The 17,266-nt window shown below is 42.3% G+C and overlaps 1 protein-coding gene across 1 annotated transcript; it reads right to left on the minus strand.

The window, feature by feature from the left end:
• Window positions 1-4,716: 4,716 nt before the first annotated feature.
• LOC109977577 (uncharacterized) lies at window positions 4,717-13,040 on the minus strand. Its single transcript, XM_020627333.3, has 3 exons — window positions 11,226-13,040; window positions 8,891-9,543; window positions 4,717-5,119 (listed from the first exon to the last, which is right to left on the minus strand). Exons 1-2 carry the CDS (start codon window positions 12,225-12,227, stop codon window positions 8,995-8,997), a joined length of 1,551 nt encoding a protein of 516 aa, XP_020482989.2. The 5' UTR covers window positions 12,228-13,040; the 3' UTR covers window positions 4,717-5,119; window positions 8,891-8,994.
• Between the last annotated feature and the right edge of the window lie 4,226 nt (window positions 13,041-17,266).

Below are 17,266 nucleotides of genomic sequence, written 5' to 3' on the forward strand. Positions count from 1 at the left end.
GGAACAGCCAGGGCATGTAGGGCAGACACACTGGGCTACTTCCTCACCCGGGGTCACAAGCAGCAGACACAGTGCTGTAAATTTAGAAAGAGAAAAGTACAGCGACAAAAAACAGCAGAGTCTTCTCCCAGTGGGTTTCATGATGAGTTCTGTTTCTCTTTCAAGCTGGGTGGTTTTGTGACTTGGGTGGTATTCTGAGGGATGGCTCAAAGGATTTGCTTTTCTTTGATTGTTGAGGCACTGCACTGACTTTCTGTGAGCTCCCGATCTCTCACAGCAAACACTGAATTAATTCTTCTCAGAAACAATCTGTTTTGTTCTCTATGAAGCACTTTAAAGAAGCCTGGAGTCATAATTCAAATGGTAAAATGTTTTGATTGGGGTTGTAAAGCAGCTTGTAACTTTCAACAGTTTAAATACCAGTGTAATGAATTTGAAATAACACAAGATATTTGTGCCCTTATGAAAAGATAAGAGGTCCATAAGGTGATCCCTCCCCAGTTATGACCTTATACCCTACTGATCAGTTATATAACCTACATGGCCCTTGGTGGCCACTGTAACGCAAACAGCATCGCCACCTTCATCCAAGTGGTATCCTCTGGTGCTAAAAAATGAAGCCAATATAAAAGTGCAAAGGCCTGCAATTTCTCGAGTGTCCACTTGAGTGTCCTCCAAAAGCCAGGGAAACCCCATTAGGTCCCATTTTGAAATGTACATGTTTACAGCCTGCATGGTTCAAAAAGCGATTTTGGTCTCTAGAGCAGATTTCATTATTGGTGCACATTGTACGGGGGTCGACATTTTTTTTTATAACTCCGTTTTCATTTAATTAGGCTTCAGAGTTTTTAATAAATTTGTATAATTAGGGGCATTACTGAGTTGATTGACAGATGGGCGCGCAGTAGCAAATTTACCAGGCGACTTAAAGCCTGTCTGAGTTCCACCTCTTTGCCTGTTAGAAATTCAGGCTGAGATAGCAATTCCAATATGGCAACCACCATCATTTGGCTTCATATTGCCTCTTTAAAAACCAATGGTTGACGTCACTGAGAGTTCTTCCATGTTTTATACAGTCTTTGTCTTCATCAGCATCAGACTCGATTTATGCAAGCAAGCTTGGTAGTCAATACTACCAACACGGCCCATAGTTGACACTGTAAACCAATGAAATGAAGCGGGGCTGGAACTTCATTAAAATTAATTTACAATTACAAGATTTATTGAGGAAAATGGAAACACATTTTCAAAATTCTGACAACAATATATGGGCTGATGTGTATTTTTTACACAACCATATTACATTAAAACACAGATATATTTCGGTAAGTAATCCACAATGCTATTAGAAACTAAATCATGATCTCAGCTTGTTTTCTGCAGAAAAAAAAGCTATATAAGTGGACGTAATGTCACGCTCTCTGCTTCAACATATCAGTGTGTGTGTGTGTCTGTGTGTGTGTGTGTGTGTTATGCGTTGTGCTTGATTACAGGAGTGTGATCAGGTGTGCAGGAGTTGGCCTACAGCTGCACATCATCTACAATCAACTCTGCTATAAATACTGGACTACAACTGCACCACTTCGCCAGATTGTAGACCCTGTTAACCAGTCAGTCTAGTGCAAGACAGTTATCAACAATTGCCCCGCAGGATTACTTTGCACCCATCTTAACCTGTTCAGATGACTCAGCCAGTCTGCTGGAGAAATTCAAAAACTTTTTGTGACTATATTTCGATTGTTCTCTTAAAATATGTAAATATAGAGCTCAGGTTTAAAATGCAGTATTTGGTTATAAAGTAATTCACTGTATCATCCTGCCTGGCTCTGTTTTTAACAAGGGCCTTTGGATATATTAATACTTCGCTGCAGTTAAGAATCCATCCGAAGCTCAAACAGACTAGGAAACAATACTCCATTGGATCAGCATCAGACACTTGTGGTATTAACATCATCCTACTTGTGTATTATTTTTGGGTGGATGTGGTTAACGACAGGGTTTCAGTACCAAGGGTTTGGTGTTGGTCTTGGTTAGAATCTCTGTCTGAGATTCCAGAGTCACTCCAGTATTTACAAAAGAAGCACGGCCGACAGCTCAGCCAGTGTGCGTCTGTGTGATGAGATTCATGGACGGGGTATACGCGGAAAGGCTCAGACAAGGACTGCGGGCCAAGACGTGGCCTTTCTCAGAGCCCACCAGGGCTTTCTCTGCAGCAGACATGTTCTGAGATCCAAGTCTGCAGACCTTTAAGTGGTCGTTCTGAGGATCGATGGTGACTAACTTGGTATTCGTGCAGTGTTCTGAACATGTCTTATCATTAGATATTTGTTTTAAAAGTTAGATTTCAGTCAGAGGGAGCAGTTGAAAGAGAGGTCTTTAAGAAAATACTTTTATCTCACTGCCAAAACAGACGTCTCCTATGGATAGCAAGCAGAACAGTATTTTTTTTTTTCCTGGAATATGGAAAACAGTCTGACACAGTTAATGACTAAGCTATTAAAAATTTAGTCTGCACTCCTGCAAGAAAACACAAAATAGAAAGCAGCACTTCTGATTCATTGGGCCGGTACTTCAATTAATCAATCTGCTTATCCATCTTATAAAAAAAAAACAGGAATATGGTCCCAGCGTCTCAAAATGTGCTTCTAATAAGAACATCTTTAAATGTTATAATTATAGTCCATTTGCTCTTTAAACTCCTTACTGTTTATCACACACATTTAAGTGCATATTTAAACCTTTAATAAATAACATTTTCAACTTCCTTTGGGGCGATGAAGCAAGCTGTGAACATTATCATTTAATTGGAGTTGGGTTTCTGTCTTCTTAATGAATGTAAGTCCAATCTTCAGTCTCTTTTAACTCTGATTTTGGTCTACATGAGTCCTGGGGGGAAAGAAATTGGCTCTTAGGCAGCTAAATATTACATTGAGTGTTTACCAGCTAGCTGCAAACAGTTTCTGTCTGCTGTTTGTTACTGTGCTGGTGCTGTAGTGTTGGTCGTTTAGATATTTCTTCACTGAAACAGCTCTGTACAGTAACCAATCACAATTCTTTAAGAGCAGTGAGAGTGAACCTCAACTGTTACATCCCATTAATAAGATGAAACTTGTTTAAGGCTCCATAAAGCTGTGAGGAGCTGCAGATTAAGGCTCAAATTGTTTTGGTCATTGTTCATGTCTTGGTGTTCAAATACAGTAATGGACCATTAGTGTAGTTGCAACATTAGCTCATTCATTATTTATTTATCGTGAAATGAAAGCTCAGCATAGAAACGATAAATAAAAATGTGACAAGGTAATGCACGGAGATGATGACCAAAGTAATGACAACAAGGCAGAGGCAACATGAGACAAGAAAGGCTAACGTGAAGGCAAGACAAACAAAAACTGAAAATGTTATCCTTTGGTATATTTTGGCAGATTGCTGTTTAACGTGAGTCCGTCTCTGCTCGAGGTTTCTGCCTCTTAAAGACAGTCTTTCCCTGCAAATGTAACTTTGCTAAATGTTGCTTTGTGCTGTACTCATGGTGGATTATTGTTGGGTCTTGGATGGGCCATTATAGTTGCTTGCATCTGCCTTGAGGCTTAAGGTCTGAACTCCAGCTCTTTCCCTGTTTCTGGATAAGAGTTAAGTGGAAAAAAAGCTTTTTGAATATGGTGACTGGGATCATTGGCCTCTAAATGTCTCTTCAGAAACCAGTCCATGATGTCACTCAGACTGTATCAGTATAGTACATAGATGTCGCTTGGGATTTTCCTGATCATTTGACTCTTTCAGCTGCAAACTCCTCAAGAACCTTAAACCTAACCCGGCTTGTATTTTGGGTATAAGCTGTCATATTGAGCTCTAGGAAACTGGGATTGGAATTTGTCCACCATTGCCCTATGTTTTTAATGCAGATTAATAAATAATTAAAGTAATCCTTACAGGCTAGCACCCAAATATGACATTGTGACATAGGGTGCTCAGGGTACCAAATAAAGAATAGTGCATTGGCCTATTTCACCTTGCCCATCTATTATCTTTGGTTGCTTGTCAACTCTTCACAACCTCATCTTTCACCTAACATAAACACACCCAGTGACTCTAAATTGCTGGATGACTGCAGACCCAGAGCGTGAGGGACAAAGTAGCCAGGACAGTAAGCAGCTTGTATGTGTCACCTCCATCTGTCACCTCCATCTCCTCGTCACAGACGCAGACAAAAGTGAGGGATGTGTTGTGAGGCGGATGAATTATATTAGTTGTCAGAGTGGAAGCGGTGTGCTCTGATGGCAGCAGCAGGAGGTTGTGGGAGCACAGTGGGGAAAGTCTCAGACAAGATTTAAACAAACAAGAGACGCTGACGCTGGCCCCGACTGGCCCGGGACAGAACAGCGAGCGCCCTGACAGAATAAGGCCATGAGAGATCACACGCTGTCATCTCCAGCTCAGCCCGATAAGTGTTTCGTACAACTTCCACAACCATTTGGGAAACATCTGACAGACTAAGTGATTGCATAAATCATTCCCTGGAGTCAGGGGCCATGCAATGCTGCCGTCTTTCGTTTAATGTTGTATCCAAATGTAGGACTTTCATTGGCCCATTCAACACCTCCAGAGTCAAGAAAAATGCATGAAAATCCATCTATTGCTATTTCACTTTAGATTTGCTGTTCCCACCTTCATGTCTTTGTGCTAATTATTCTTACAAAATAAAAAAAACAACAGAAAAAGTCTCAACTCTTTATTTGTAAAATATCTTTACAATATTGTGGATTTTTTTGTAAATCCTAACATAGCATACATGAGGTGTAAGCTGCCTGAAAATAGATTTCTTTGCATTATAAAACAGTACAAATAAATAAACACTGTCATGAAGAGATATGTTTATGTTTCTACTGGTGGATGTTGAGTAGCAGTTCACATTTCATTTGACACTACGTCACCCAGTAAACAGCAAAAGTAGATATTCTCCAGAGACGTTTGTCTTCCCCTCCTCTATGCTTCTGTGCGTGTGTGACATACAGTCGTGGGTTGACTCTTGGGGGGAGTTTTCCCTTTGGAAATACCCCCACCTTCAGGCCGTGCTCTGTTTCCACTGGCTGACAGCTCGTCTCGCTGGCATCAGCTCCTCCTGGAAACATCAGGACAACAAAAAAATATATATAAATATTTGAATTCTGATCTCAATCTCAATAGACTTGCTACTGCTTTGAAATCAAACACTGTACGTGCAAACTGTGCTTCTTCTCAAGGCTGCGATACTTGCCACATTATTTATTGATGAAGCCATGGAAACAGGGATTTCATCTGTACTGCACGGAGAGTGAAGCAGTGTTTGTGTGTGTCCTTGTGTGGGGTCATGTTGCATCACTTGTCAAGGAGCAACATAAAGCTGATTCTATTGAAGGGTTTTGTCATCACACCTGCTCAGTGTTTGCACAGGAGCTTTTGTACTCATGAAGACTAAAGTTAGCACTAGACCTTAAGAGTGAAGATGTTTGTGCTAGTCTGCATGTTTTGAAGTCATTGAAGTCCAAAATAAAACACCAAGCAAATAAACATCTCAGGTATCTGTAAAAAAATAAGTACAGTTTGAGTTTAAATAAAGTAAACCAGTTCATTGAAAGTACATCATTTCAAAATATTAAAGGAATATTCCACCAATCTTTAACTGCTTTAGTCTCCATCTGTTTAACGTCTGTAGGTCTACATATTGTCAAGTGTCTGCACTTGTTGAATATTATATTCAGATTCCAGAGATGCAGCTGCAAAATCTGCTTGTTCTTGAAACCGACAGCTCTGCCTCATGACGTGTTTGATGCTACAAGCTATTAAAGCTTAGATCTCTAACGGGTATCTAGTGGGATCTAAAAAGAAGCTACTTCAGAGGATGTTGTTGGTGTTGTGGACATGGATAGAAATATTTAGTACAAAGTTGAATAAATGTGGGGGAGCTTGGCTGATCCTTTACGTGCAAGAGGGCTCAGCTTTTTTTTAAATTGTACATACTGAGATATTTATTGTTTGAAATGACAAGATTATCCAGGTCGTCCACATTTAGCATAGTGGAGACTGCCTTTAAGACACCATGTGCAGGACGCATGATCAGCTCAGTGGTAAAATGTCATGTACTGTACGGAGGCTAAAGCCCTCAAAGCGGCAGCAACAGGTTGAAACTCTCATCCTCAGCCTTTACAGCATGTCATCCCTGACTCCCCCCTTTCAAACTCTAAACACTGACCTGTCCTTTCAATAAAGCCTTGAAAAAAAAAGTAATCTTGACATTGTTTAAAAAGCTTAGTGCTTTATTGCCTTGCCTGTCATCAACATCAGATCTTTGAGCAGACTTCAAATGCTAGGTAGATTTTAGCTCAAGCTGCAAAAACAGGTGCTCTTACTGCACAGGGATAAAACCTGACCCCCCCCCCCCCCCCCAGCAAGTCCAAACTTTTTGACTCAGGTAAAGTGAAACTTGTGGAAAAGTGAAATAGCAAATCACATAATCAGAGAGTTTTCTTTTGTTTGTTTTATTGTTGTTGTTTGGTTTTTTGTTTTTGGGGCGGGGGTTGTGCGGCAATAAAGTCTTGTTCAAATGACTTATTACGCTTTCTATTTATTTATTTATTTTTGATGCAATTCATATTATCTTGGCGTATTTCTCTTTTGTTGTTCTGCTTTTTGTTAATGCTGATGCTCATGTGCAGATTTGGACCGACGTCTTCTTGTTTAAAGTCAACACCCTATAATGAAACAAATAAGAGGAAGCTAGTGGGGATACGCTGATCATTTTAATCACAAAGGGCTCCTTGAGGGAAGGTGCTGTAATAGGGTTAGATTAGTTAGGGTCAGGGTAGTCATTAAATCAGTAAGACTCTTGGATGATTACAAATTACAAAATGTGTGTGTGTGTCTATATTAGTGTGTGTCAGGGTGCTTAGCACAAAATCTGTTGTGAGCTATTTAACATTGAACCTGCTCTGGGTGACTAATTCAGATGATTCAGGCCTTTCAAATGTTAACAGCAGCGGTGCTTTGAAAGACTTTGAAAGTGAAAAGAAAGTATTGTGTTGAACAGAAAATCTACTTTATACTTCCAGCTAATTAATCTCCTATTTCTCTATTAAAGTCAAAGCTCAGACATATGCACTTTTTCTCTGGCTGCCAGCCTCAACCTGAGGGCTGCAGCTTCGGCATCGCGTCACTCCCTGCAGCATAATGTGGAGAACAGCTTCCTTCACTGTGCAGCGGTGCTTATGTTTATGAGCACGTCACAAATATACCAAGAGTTTGCCTCACTCCGTTCTGGCACGTGGCCAGGAGGTTTTATGATTAAAACCAGATTGTGCTTGCCCAACACAGAAAAAGGCCAGAAAAATAGATTGCAGTAACGCATACTCTGCACAAGAGGGAAGTAATGAAACATGCACGTCTGTCTCTGCAGCATCTGTAAAAGTTGACTTTTGTGTTGGAGGAATAATTGACTGTATGTATCTGCTGTTCAATTTTCCGTATCTCCTGGAGGGACTTTTTTCACAGATGTCATCTTGTTATTAAGTCTGCTTCTAATTCCCAGTCAGTGAGTAATGATACATCTGACAGTGGCAAGAGAAGAAAGCTTTGGGTCCTCCTCATCAGCCCTTTGGTAGTGAGTGGTGCCAATTCTGAGTCAGAGCTGTGATCATCCTGTAAATATAATGACGCCTCTTTTGTGTCACATGATTGGACCCGAGCCGCTGTGGGGTCGTCCTTCTCCAAAAAAAAACTCTGGGTGCCTGCCAAGTCTCAGTTCCTTCGAAGTGGTGACTAAGTTACACTGTAAAAAAGAAGTCTGTCTAAAGCTTTTTAATCTCTGTCTGGCTTCAGAACTCCAGCAAGGTCAGGAATCACTCAAATCGACTTAAAAGTTGGATTTGTCCTCTTGTCTGACCTCAAAATCAAGAGATTAAAGCATTGAAATACTATATGGATGAAAAGTTTTAAGGCCTTTCATTTTGAACTCAACTTATATTGACAGTCATGTTATAAAATATGTTTTAAAGGCTTTATATGCGATTTTTGGATCCAGCGGATGTCGCCCTTGAGCACCAGCATGAAACCAAAACAACTCGCGGTGCATTGTTGTGTTAGCATGTTAATGCTAGCGATCTTTATTAAGCTCATATCGTCACACTGCATGTAAATTTACCCAAAATGAGCGTGATCTAGAAACACAGTTAATCAGTGAGTACAGTATGTTATTCTTCTTTTCTCTAGTCCCTCAATTAAACAACTTTTATTGGCGAGGGGAGGAGTCAGCCGCTGTCCCGGCGATGTAAACAAACTGAAGATAGGACTCTGAAAGCATGACAGACAGTGGGACTCGGGTGTTACACCCATTGTAGACAGTCATAACTCACAGAGTTATTTTCAGAGGATATACTTGATTTCTATTACATTTAAGTGTGAAAAATCACATATAAAGCCTTTAACCAAATGTTCATTTTGTACTGCAAAGCAAAAAAAATCCCTCAACTCTACTAAAAGACCTTGGATTTTACTTTTACTAGCGTGAATTTTCTCCCTGCTGACTGATTAGGATAAAAAAAAAAACACTCGTGTCTTATTTCACTTGCCAAGACAGACACGTTTTACAGTGTAGAGAGCACACTGGGAAATCATGTGACATCAACAAAAGCAGACACTTTACGCCCCCTCCGCCTGCCGCCCACACACAGACACACATACATCAAACACACACATAAACCTTTTTTTGTCACGGGGAGGAACGCTGCAATTCATTTACTGACTTTGAAAACCACTCCTGCCAGTAAACACGGCCGACGTCATCGGCTCTGACGGAAACATCAACACTGTAAGAGAAGAGAGGGGGAAACACAACCAGTCCTCTTGTATCTATACTTACCATGAGTTGTTCCCCTGCCTGGTCCCACTCTGACCTCCACTTGCTGCAGCAGGGTCTCATGTTTCAGGCCCCCATGGCATCGGGGCAGACGGCCCCTCCCTTCTTCACACTATGCTGGCACTCTGGCGGCCCCTCCCCCCCGGGTAGGCAGGGGTCCTCACAGGCTTTGGAGGCAGGTATGGGCCTTTGCCGCATCGCCCATTTTGTGGGTACAGTGGCGGCTTCTGAGTTCTTGAATTTGAGGTGCTGTTACCAATAATGACTTTGGGGTCTAGGCTGTGAGGAGGAGGGTCTGGATGAGTTTGTCCAACGTGGTTTGAGTCTCTGGGAGGACACAGGTGAGGCGGGTGGCCGTTGACACCAGGCCTCTCGTGCTTGATGTCCTTATTTTGGCTCGGTGGGGTGAAGCGGCTGGTTTTGACGACAGAAGCCACGTGAACAGGTGAGGGCGAGTTAGTCCTTAAGATGATACGTTCTTCATCGACTTGGTGCGACATTGGTGCAGGAGCCGGTTTGTGATTGGGCAGAAGAGCCACCTTGAGGTCACCTGGAGGAACTGAGCCATGAAAGCTACCAGAGAACCCCTGAGTGATGCAGGGTGTCTCCTCATTGAGGTCGATACTGGCTGTGAGACGATCGATCTGCTGGACCACCTGAATGATAATACAGAGAGTCAATACCTGTGTCCAAACAGCAGCTAAGGAAAGAAACTAATTCACTCCAGCATTACTTTTCAGTTAATTTCACATCATACTTAGACTCCACTACAGTTCAAGTGGACATTTGATCATTTAACTCCAGTCTTAGATTGCACTTAATGTCCCTTTTGTTTACTCTTCTCAAGTGAGGAGCCCCTTGTGCCTCCAAAGTGTTGTTTACCCTCTAAACCTTCCCTGATGGTTTGATTTATTTGAACGGATAAGACCTCTCACGACCCCTCAGTTTTATCTTGTGACCCCAATGAGGGGCCCTGACTCCTTGGTTAACAACCACTAGATAAACTATTTAACTGTGTATGTGACAAAAATAATCTTTATCCATATGCCAACCTCCATTGAAAAATTAAGCCAGTGAGGAAGTGAAAAAACTGCAGTTCCTCCAGTCACCACTTGGTGCTGACTTTAAAAACCAAGGAATCCTCATTAGGTCCAATGTTAAAATTCATATTTTTGTGTTTATAGTCTGTTAAGAAAGTCACAGTTGTAGTCGCTATGGATCATTCTTTAACTGTAAAAACTGAACGAGGAATGATTTTTTGTTTGGTTCAATTGATACTAAGCGTTATGCATTTACTTGGTGTGGGGTGAGGCCAAGTTATCATAAAAGTTGGGCACATTGTTTGACAGGAGGTTTAAACCCTGCCTCAACTCCACCTCAACCTGTTACTACATTGATTGAAAGATAGGTTGAGGTAGCATTTCTGCCATCATTTTGCTTCATAAAACCTCTTTAGATACCAAAGGATGACATCAAAGAGACTACGTCCATGTTTATACAGTCTATGGTTTCATCTCAATCAATAACAAAATAGAAACGAGTATTCATAGTTGCAGCTGTATTGATTTAACAATGTCATAAATGATGGTATGCCAGTGATAGGGGCCATTTTTTCATGAATGAGTACTTTCAATGTTTACATATTTCAATGTTTACTGAATCCATTCAGCTAATACCTTTGTACTTTAACATAAGTAGGTTTAAATGACTTTTACTTGAGTGTTTGACTTTGTGGTATTGATCTGATCTGAGTACTTGTTACATCGGTTTGTCTCTGAAATGAAAGAGAAGCAAATACAAAAATGTATCCAATCACAGAAATCAAAGCTGGTTTATCTTTAGTTGTCAAACTCAAAATGATGGCATTAATGTTGCTTCAGGACAACGCCAGGTATTTTATAGATGCCTTCAGCTGGGAATCAGTGCTATTTTACAGCTGCATGCAAAATGGATACTGTAAGACCGTGGCATAATTTAGTAACAGTCTCAGGCCCGGGTGTTTTAATGTGCTGGCCGGAACACTGCCAATTTTCGCCAGCATTCTGCAAAAGGTCAGAGCAAAATTGCTCTCGATCACTGCCTCGGTAAAAAGATGATGAGTGAGTCACAAACAATACAGTCAGCAAGAACACGTACTGATATGCTCTCATGATCATGCACGCACAAAGCTGTGTGCAAATGATTTGCATGGATGTTGGTATTTGAGCTTTGTGTTCATTTCTGTAAATGTCACAGAGAACAAAAAGGGCTGGCATATCTGCACCTGACGCAGACCTTCATGTGTGGACACCTGATGTAAACAAAGAGAATGAACGTCTTTAATAATAGACCCTCCTACCTCTTTCATCTCCACATGAACTTGCTTCAGCCCACCCAACACATCCTCCAGATCCGTCACCACTTGTCTGATCTGATCTCTCACCAAATCCTGCCTTCTCTTCTGCTTCACCACCTCCGAACTCTGCGGCTGATGCTGGTCGTCATTGGATGCCGTCGACTTTGGGGGCTCTGGGATGGTGATGCCAGAGGGAGGGACGTAGGGCCCCTTCTGTCTGCTCTGCTTTAACTGTTTTTGTGGGACTTCGGTGGGGAAAAACCCTTTGTGAGCGTCTTCACGTCCATTACAGCCCTCCTCTGATCCACCCTTCAGTTGTCCCGGGTCCTGATGGCTATCTCTTCCCTCCCCTCCCTCAAAGAACACAGGCCTTGGTCCACAGTGGCCATTTGGCATGCTAGAATGACCCACATTGTAATTGTGCGACTCCAAATGACAGTTGCATCCATAGGCTTCCCGTTCCTCATCCACTGAAACATACCGGATAGTCCTCCTGTGCCTGTACCCTTGACCTTTGCCCTGAAGATGAGGCAGAGGATGTGGTATCCCGGCGTTAAAGGGGTGTGTCCGGGAGTCGCCACGCACCACACAGCCACACTGTTCTCTGACAGACGGGTAGTGTCTCACCCCAGGCTCCGGCGGGTAGCTCCACTGGGCAGGGTTCACCTCCCAGGGGTGAACTTGGCTCAAGTCGTCTCCTGACTGGCTGTGAGGGCCCGGCCCTGCAAACACAGGCCTCCTCTGTGGGCTGCGATGACCACTTCTCTCAAATCCGTCCACTGGGAAAGCTCTCCCTCCTACGTCTTTAAACCGAGGAGCCTGTAAGTCTCTCCTGCAGTCCAGAGATGGGTGGTCCGTCTGTCTGGCTGATCCCGCTGGTGGGTATCCAAGCCCAGCGTGATGGTGGAACGGCTCCTCATAGTGGACGCAGTGCTGGCAGGAGCAGGGGGCGGAGGTGTTGATGTGCTGGAGGAATCGATGGTGTCCCGTTGTTTCTGTGTACATGTCCAAAGACGTCCAGTGTCTCGTGTGGAAAACGCCTTAGAAAAGAGCTGTTTCCCTCCCGTCCCTGCTCTCTCCAGCCCAGTCATTCACTCGCTCTGTTTTCCTCATCTGCGTCTTCCCACAAGAAAAACTTTTTCTTCAGCTCTTTTTTTTTTCCTGCTCTGCCCAAGACTTCTCCCTCCCTCCCCTTCCTTCCTGTCTGTTGTTTCCCTTCTCCTGCTCTCCTGTAGTTGTTAATCTCTGCTGCCCGTTCTTTCCCTTCCCCTGGACCTTCTTTTTCTTTACTTAATTCTAACTTTCTTTCTACTCCTTCTTCTTCTTCCTCACCCTCTAGCCCTCTCTCCTACATGGGGCCCCTCTCCACCTCCCTCTGTGTCTCTCTTTCTACCTCTCCCGCCTCGTTGTTCTGTCTCATTTGCTGCTGCAGGCTTCTTGTGTCTCTCTCTCTCTCTCTCTATCTCTCTCTCTCTCACTCACTCTCTGGCTGTGTATTTCCCGTTTCCTCCCCTCCCCTCTCCCGCTCTCCTTTCTCTCTCTCTCTCTCTCTCTCTCTCCACCTCTTACTCCGTCTCTTGCCTCTGGTACATTCTCTCAAACATAGTAGGCTGTACCTGAGTTTATAAATTCCTTCTCTCCCCTCCACCTCAAATCCAGCCGCCCCGTGAAGCTCCTCCGGTGAAGGACTCCGTATGTTTTTTTTCTGTCCGTCAGAGAGTGCGTGGAAGAGTCCCAGCTCCGGTGCTGAGCTCATTAGCCCAACTAAAGCCTTTTGCACTCTGCAATTAAACGCTGCCTGGGCTTCCTTGGCAAAAGACTGAGACTGGAGGGGAGGGAAGGGGAGGGGAGGAGAGAAGTACTGGGGGAGGTGGGGTTTGTGACATACACAGATGAGTGAGTATAGCACTCAAGGAGAAGGAGTCGTTGGCTTTCTAAGGGGGAGATTTTTCACCATTCTTTATGTCCCTTTTTTTTCGACCTCCTTCCCCTCTTTGTCCTTTGCCACTCCTGTCAATTCCACTCTATCATTGCCTTGCTTCAAGAGATTTCTCCTCAATACTTGAGCAAAACTTCACTCTGCTGAGGCAACCACATGCGTTCTACTGTACTAGCGCTGTGTGGAAAGGTAAGCACCCTTCTCCTATTGAGTACATACAATAGTATTTCAATACTGTCATAATATTAAACTGTCAGTGAAGCCAAACAGAGGGTTTAAGTCAGGTCGAACTTGTTGTTTTTGCATTAAAAAAATAATCTCTGACTATATACAACCATAAATTACGGATTAAGCGGACAGAAAAAAAACTCGCTCATAATTAGAAAAGCAGGATGAACAATCAAGATCTCTTCTCTTTCCAAAATAGAATAACACAGCTGTTTTTGTGGCTCATAATCCTCTGCAACTGAAGACAGCAAGGCATTTATTTTCAAAGAAAATAGCCGGAGCTCTGAAAACAATGGGTTGTTAAAAAAAAAAAAGAAACGACTGAGAATAACAGCAGAGGAGGATGAAGGAGATTCATCCATCCCAGCAGGAGGATGAGAAGTCCAGTCCCTGCTGCTGGGAAAGATTGTTGTTCAAGATGAAACGAAGCTCGGGTGATTTAACCATATATCATATGTATAAATATATATATTTCATGTGTGTTTCACAGGAGGGCTACATCTATGGACACACTAACATTCGCACTAAATGGATGCAAAGCTGAATTTGCTCTTGCTATGAAGTTACTGTTTAATTTAGGCAGGTGATGGGGGATTGAGATATAATCCTCTTTAATTAAATGGATGTTCCCCATACTGTGATAAAAGTGACTGTTTGCTAAATCTATTAGAAAACTCTTTATTTATTTTTGGACACTTTGGAAGACAAGCTACAACAACATGTGATGAAGAACCAGCAGATATTTTTAATAGGCTAGCAAACAGTTGCTTGTGTACACCGTAGACTTTAGAAAAAATAAACGTACTCTCAGTGACATCACATTGAATTCTGAAGAGGCGTTTTGAAGCTAAAGATGGTGGTCGCCATATTGGAAATGCTGACCCCAACCGTCTAGTAATCGATCTAGAAACACTCAAATAGGCAGCGTTGAGGTGGGCCTTATGCCTCCTGGCAAACAGCTACAAAGCCACCTGTCAGACAATTTAGCCACGCCCCCAGTTATGCAAATATATACATACCTATTAGCTTTAATATATCCCCCCGTACACATTACTCTTTACCAATAAAGAAATTAGCAATAAAGACTCTGTGTTTTTTTTGTTTCCCAGACAAAAACCATATATATTTATATTGTTAATATGTCAATTTCATTAAAGGATTCCCTGGTTTTTGTAACCAGCTTTTCAAGTGGACACTCGTGGAACTGATGGTTTTTGCTTCATTTTTCAACTATGGGAGTTTCCACTTGGTTTACACATTTAGCACACATATGCCTCAAGATAACCATTCATTGGAGGCATGATTTTGTCTTTCTGGTTAGTGTTAGTCCAATAAAAACTCCCTTTTTGGCTCTGCTTTTAGTGTCCTTGATCTCCTGAGGGGAAATATTTTGCTCTTTGGTTGCAAAAGAAAAAACACTTTTTTCAATTCATGGCTGTTTTTAGGATCTGAAAAATGGTGCAGATGTGAAGTGCAGAAAGGAGTGCATTGTTTACAAGTCTTGGAGAAAATGACTGTACTTCTCATTTGATTTATTATCTCCCTAAGCATCTACTTAGTGAGTTTATGGTCTTAATAGGCAGTTTCAAGTTTTCAAGTAATCAACACTGTATGAAGTTCATTTTCTAAATTACAGTCCTATTTAGAGTATGAAGTTTCTAAAGTAGGGTTTGCTTTAACATGGCTACATTGCATTTGAAAAGTTGTCTCAAAGCGATCTATCAGCCAGAATAAAGAGACACAGCAGTATGTTTCCATCCCTTCTTTACAAATATGCTGATCTTTGAAAAAACACACATAAAAGATGGCAAAGTAACATAAACAAGGCTTCAAAATGACAGTCCACAAAGCCATGGCTGACATTGTAGCAACTACTTTCAGTAAATAACACTGTTTGATTTAGAGCCTGACTCTATAAAGCCCTGTTCACACTTCAACTGCACTTTCTGAACATTTCATAAAAATTGTCCTGGTGAGGTGCATGTGTGATTGAAATGGCCAAATATTTCACCAACTTTATTCAGACTTTTTACTGCCAGCCTCCTTGTTAAATTCCCATAAAAAGTCATGGTTAGGCGATGTGTGAACGCAGCAGGTAATATTCATGAAAATGATTCACCAGCGTGAAGTTTGTGTAATGACATTTACATCCTGCAACCGGTGAGAAACTGATGGGATCTGAGTTCACTTAATAAAACTGCTTCACTCTTCTCTACTGTTTAAACTGTGACTATGTCAGGTTAAACTCAGTATTGGTTTAAAGGCGCTGTCTTCATCGGCATCCAACTCTGTTGTAAACACAACATTGTGACTTCAGCAGCGTCCAGAGTGCATGTGTGAAAGGGGCTCTGAGGCTGCTGAGACTCAACCCAAACAGCAGACTAACACCTTTTGGGTGCAAGTCGTCATTTGGACGACTTGCACCCAAAGTCGTTTGGACGTTTATTCATTGAAAAGACTGATTGCACACTTTTCTTTTGTTTACCTGTGAATATAATATCTGAAAAGAAGGTGACATGTCATTAGTGCAAAAATCATATTTCAAAAAACACCAATGCAGTTACCATGATAATAGATGAGAAATTAAAGGCACAGTTTGACAGCACTCTAATATAGTCATACTGCCCACCTCTCATGATTAATAGTCTTATAATATGAGCACATGCAGGCTCAGCACAGAAACTGACAGTGGTCTATTGTTAAATTGGCAGAGGTTGTTCCACCAGCATTTAACAGGCAACCAGCCGAGAAAGAACAGCAATCTGGCCCTATTTTTTATGTATTCACTATTTTTATTAACTGTGTCTGAATTCATGTTTTCTCATTATTTAAATATTTTTTCCTTTAATTTCTTTTGATTCAATCAAAAATATAAATGTTGTCGTCAAATTTTCATCTGAGTGTGATGTTTCAGTATATTAGCCATCCATCTGTCTCATACGTAATTATAAAGTCCTGACAGAAGAGAATGAGCAACATCTCGACCTGTCGCCTTGTGATTTCTCAGCAGGGGGTCATCAAGCAGATCCGTGTCTCCGGGCTACAAAGGGAATATCAAAGCTTGTACTTGTCATACTGCCTGCACACATACATATAGATAGGTAAGTTAGGACTCTGTTGCCTTAGGGTCCGTCTGGTTTGTGCACCTCTTACATCACACAGATTTCGAATTGGCTGGCCCGGCTCCTGCTTAGCCACATTTCCGCACTCAGCCACTCTGCGATCTCATGTCCTTGCCAGAGTCAGGATGTCCTAATTAGCACATATGGATACTTCTAAATGAGATAACAAGAGCTCAATATGGTGCTGGCTCTGTCAGATGGTGAGTGGCCTATTTACCCCGCTGCAGATACACAGACCCAGATAGTTAGTGATGCAGACCTGAGGGGCCCACAGCACATAATATGCAGAGCTAATATTCTACAAGAGATGCTGCATGTGATATGATGAATGTTCATATACCATCATACAGTACAGGGAAGGTTTAGCCGCATTAAACTGGCTTCCAGTGTGATACACTGATTCTAATTTCCTTTTAACATCTGGACTGGACAGTGGTGCACTGGTTAGCACTCTTGCCTCGCAGCAAGAAGGTACCTGGTTCACATACCCCGTCGGACAGGGCCTTTCTGTGTGGACTTTGCATGTTCCCCCCGGGCATGCGTGGGTTCTCCAGCTTCCTCTTACAGTCCAGAGACATACTCGTTAGGTTAATTGGTGACTCTAAAACTGCCGGTAGGTAGGTGTGAGTGTGAATGTGAATGTTTGTCTGTCTGTCTCTACATGTCAGCCCTGTGTTTTACCCACCTTGTCCAAGGCGTTCCCCTTCGCCCAATGGCAGCTGGGATTGGCTCAAGCCCCCCCTGCGACCCTGAAT

The sequence above is a fragment of the Labrus bergylta genome, chromosome 4, assembly GCF_963930695.1.
Source record: "Labrus bergylta chromosome 4, fLabBer1.1, whole genome shotgun sequence".
Taxonomy (NCBI): domain Eukaryota; kingdom Metazoa; phylum Chordata; class Actinopteri; order Labriformes; family Labridae; genus Labrus; species Labrus bergylta.

Coding starts and splice junctions, on each gene's coding strand:
- LOC109977577 (XM_020627333.3), bottom strand. CDS start 12,227: ATGTACACAGAAACAACGGGACACCATCGATTCCTCCAGCACATCAAC. Junction 9,544..11,225: donor TTCATGTGGAGATGAAAGAG/GTAGGAGGGTCT, acceptor ATTATCATTCAG/GTGGTCCAGCAGATCGATCG.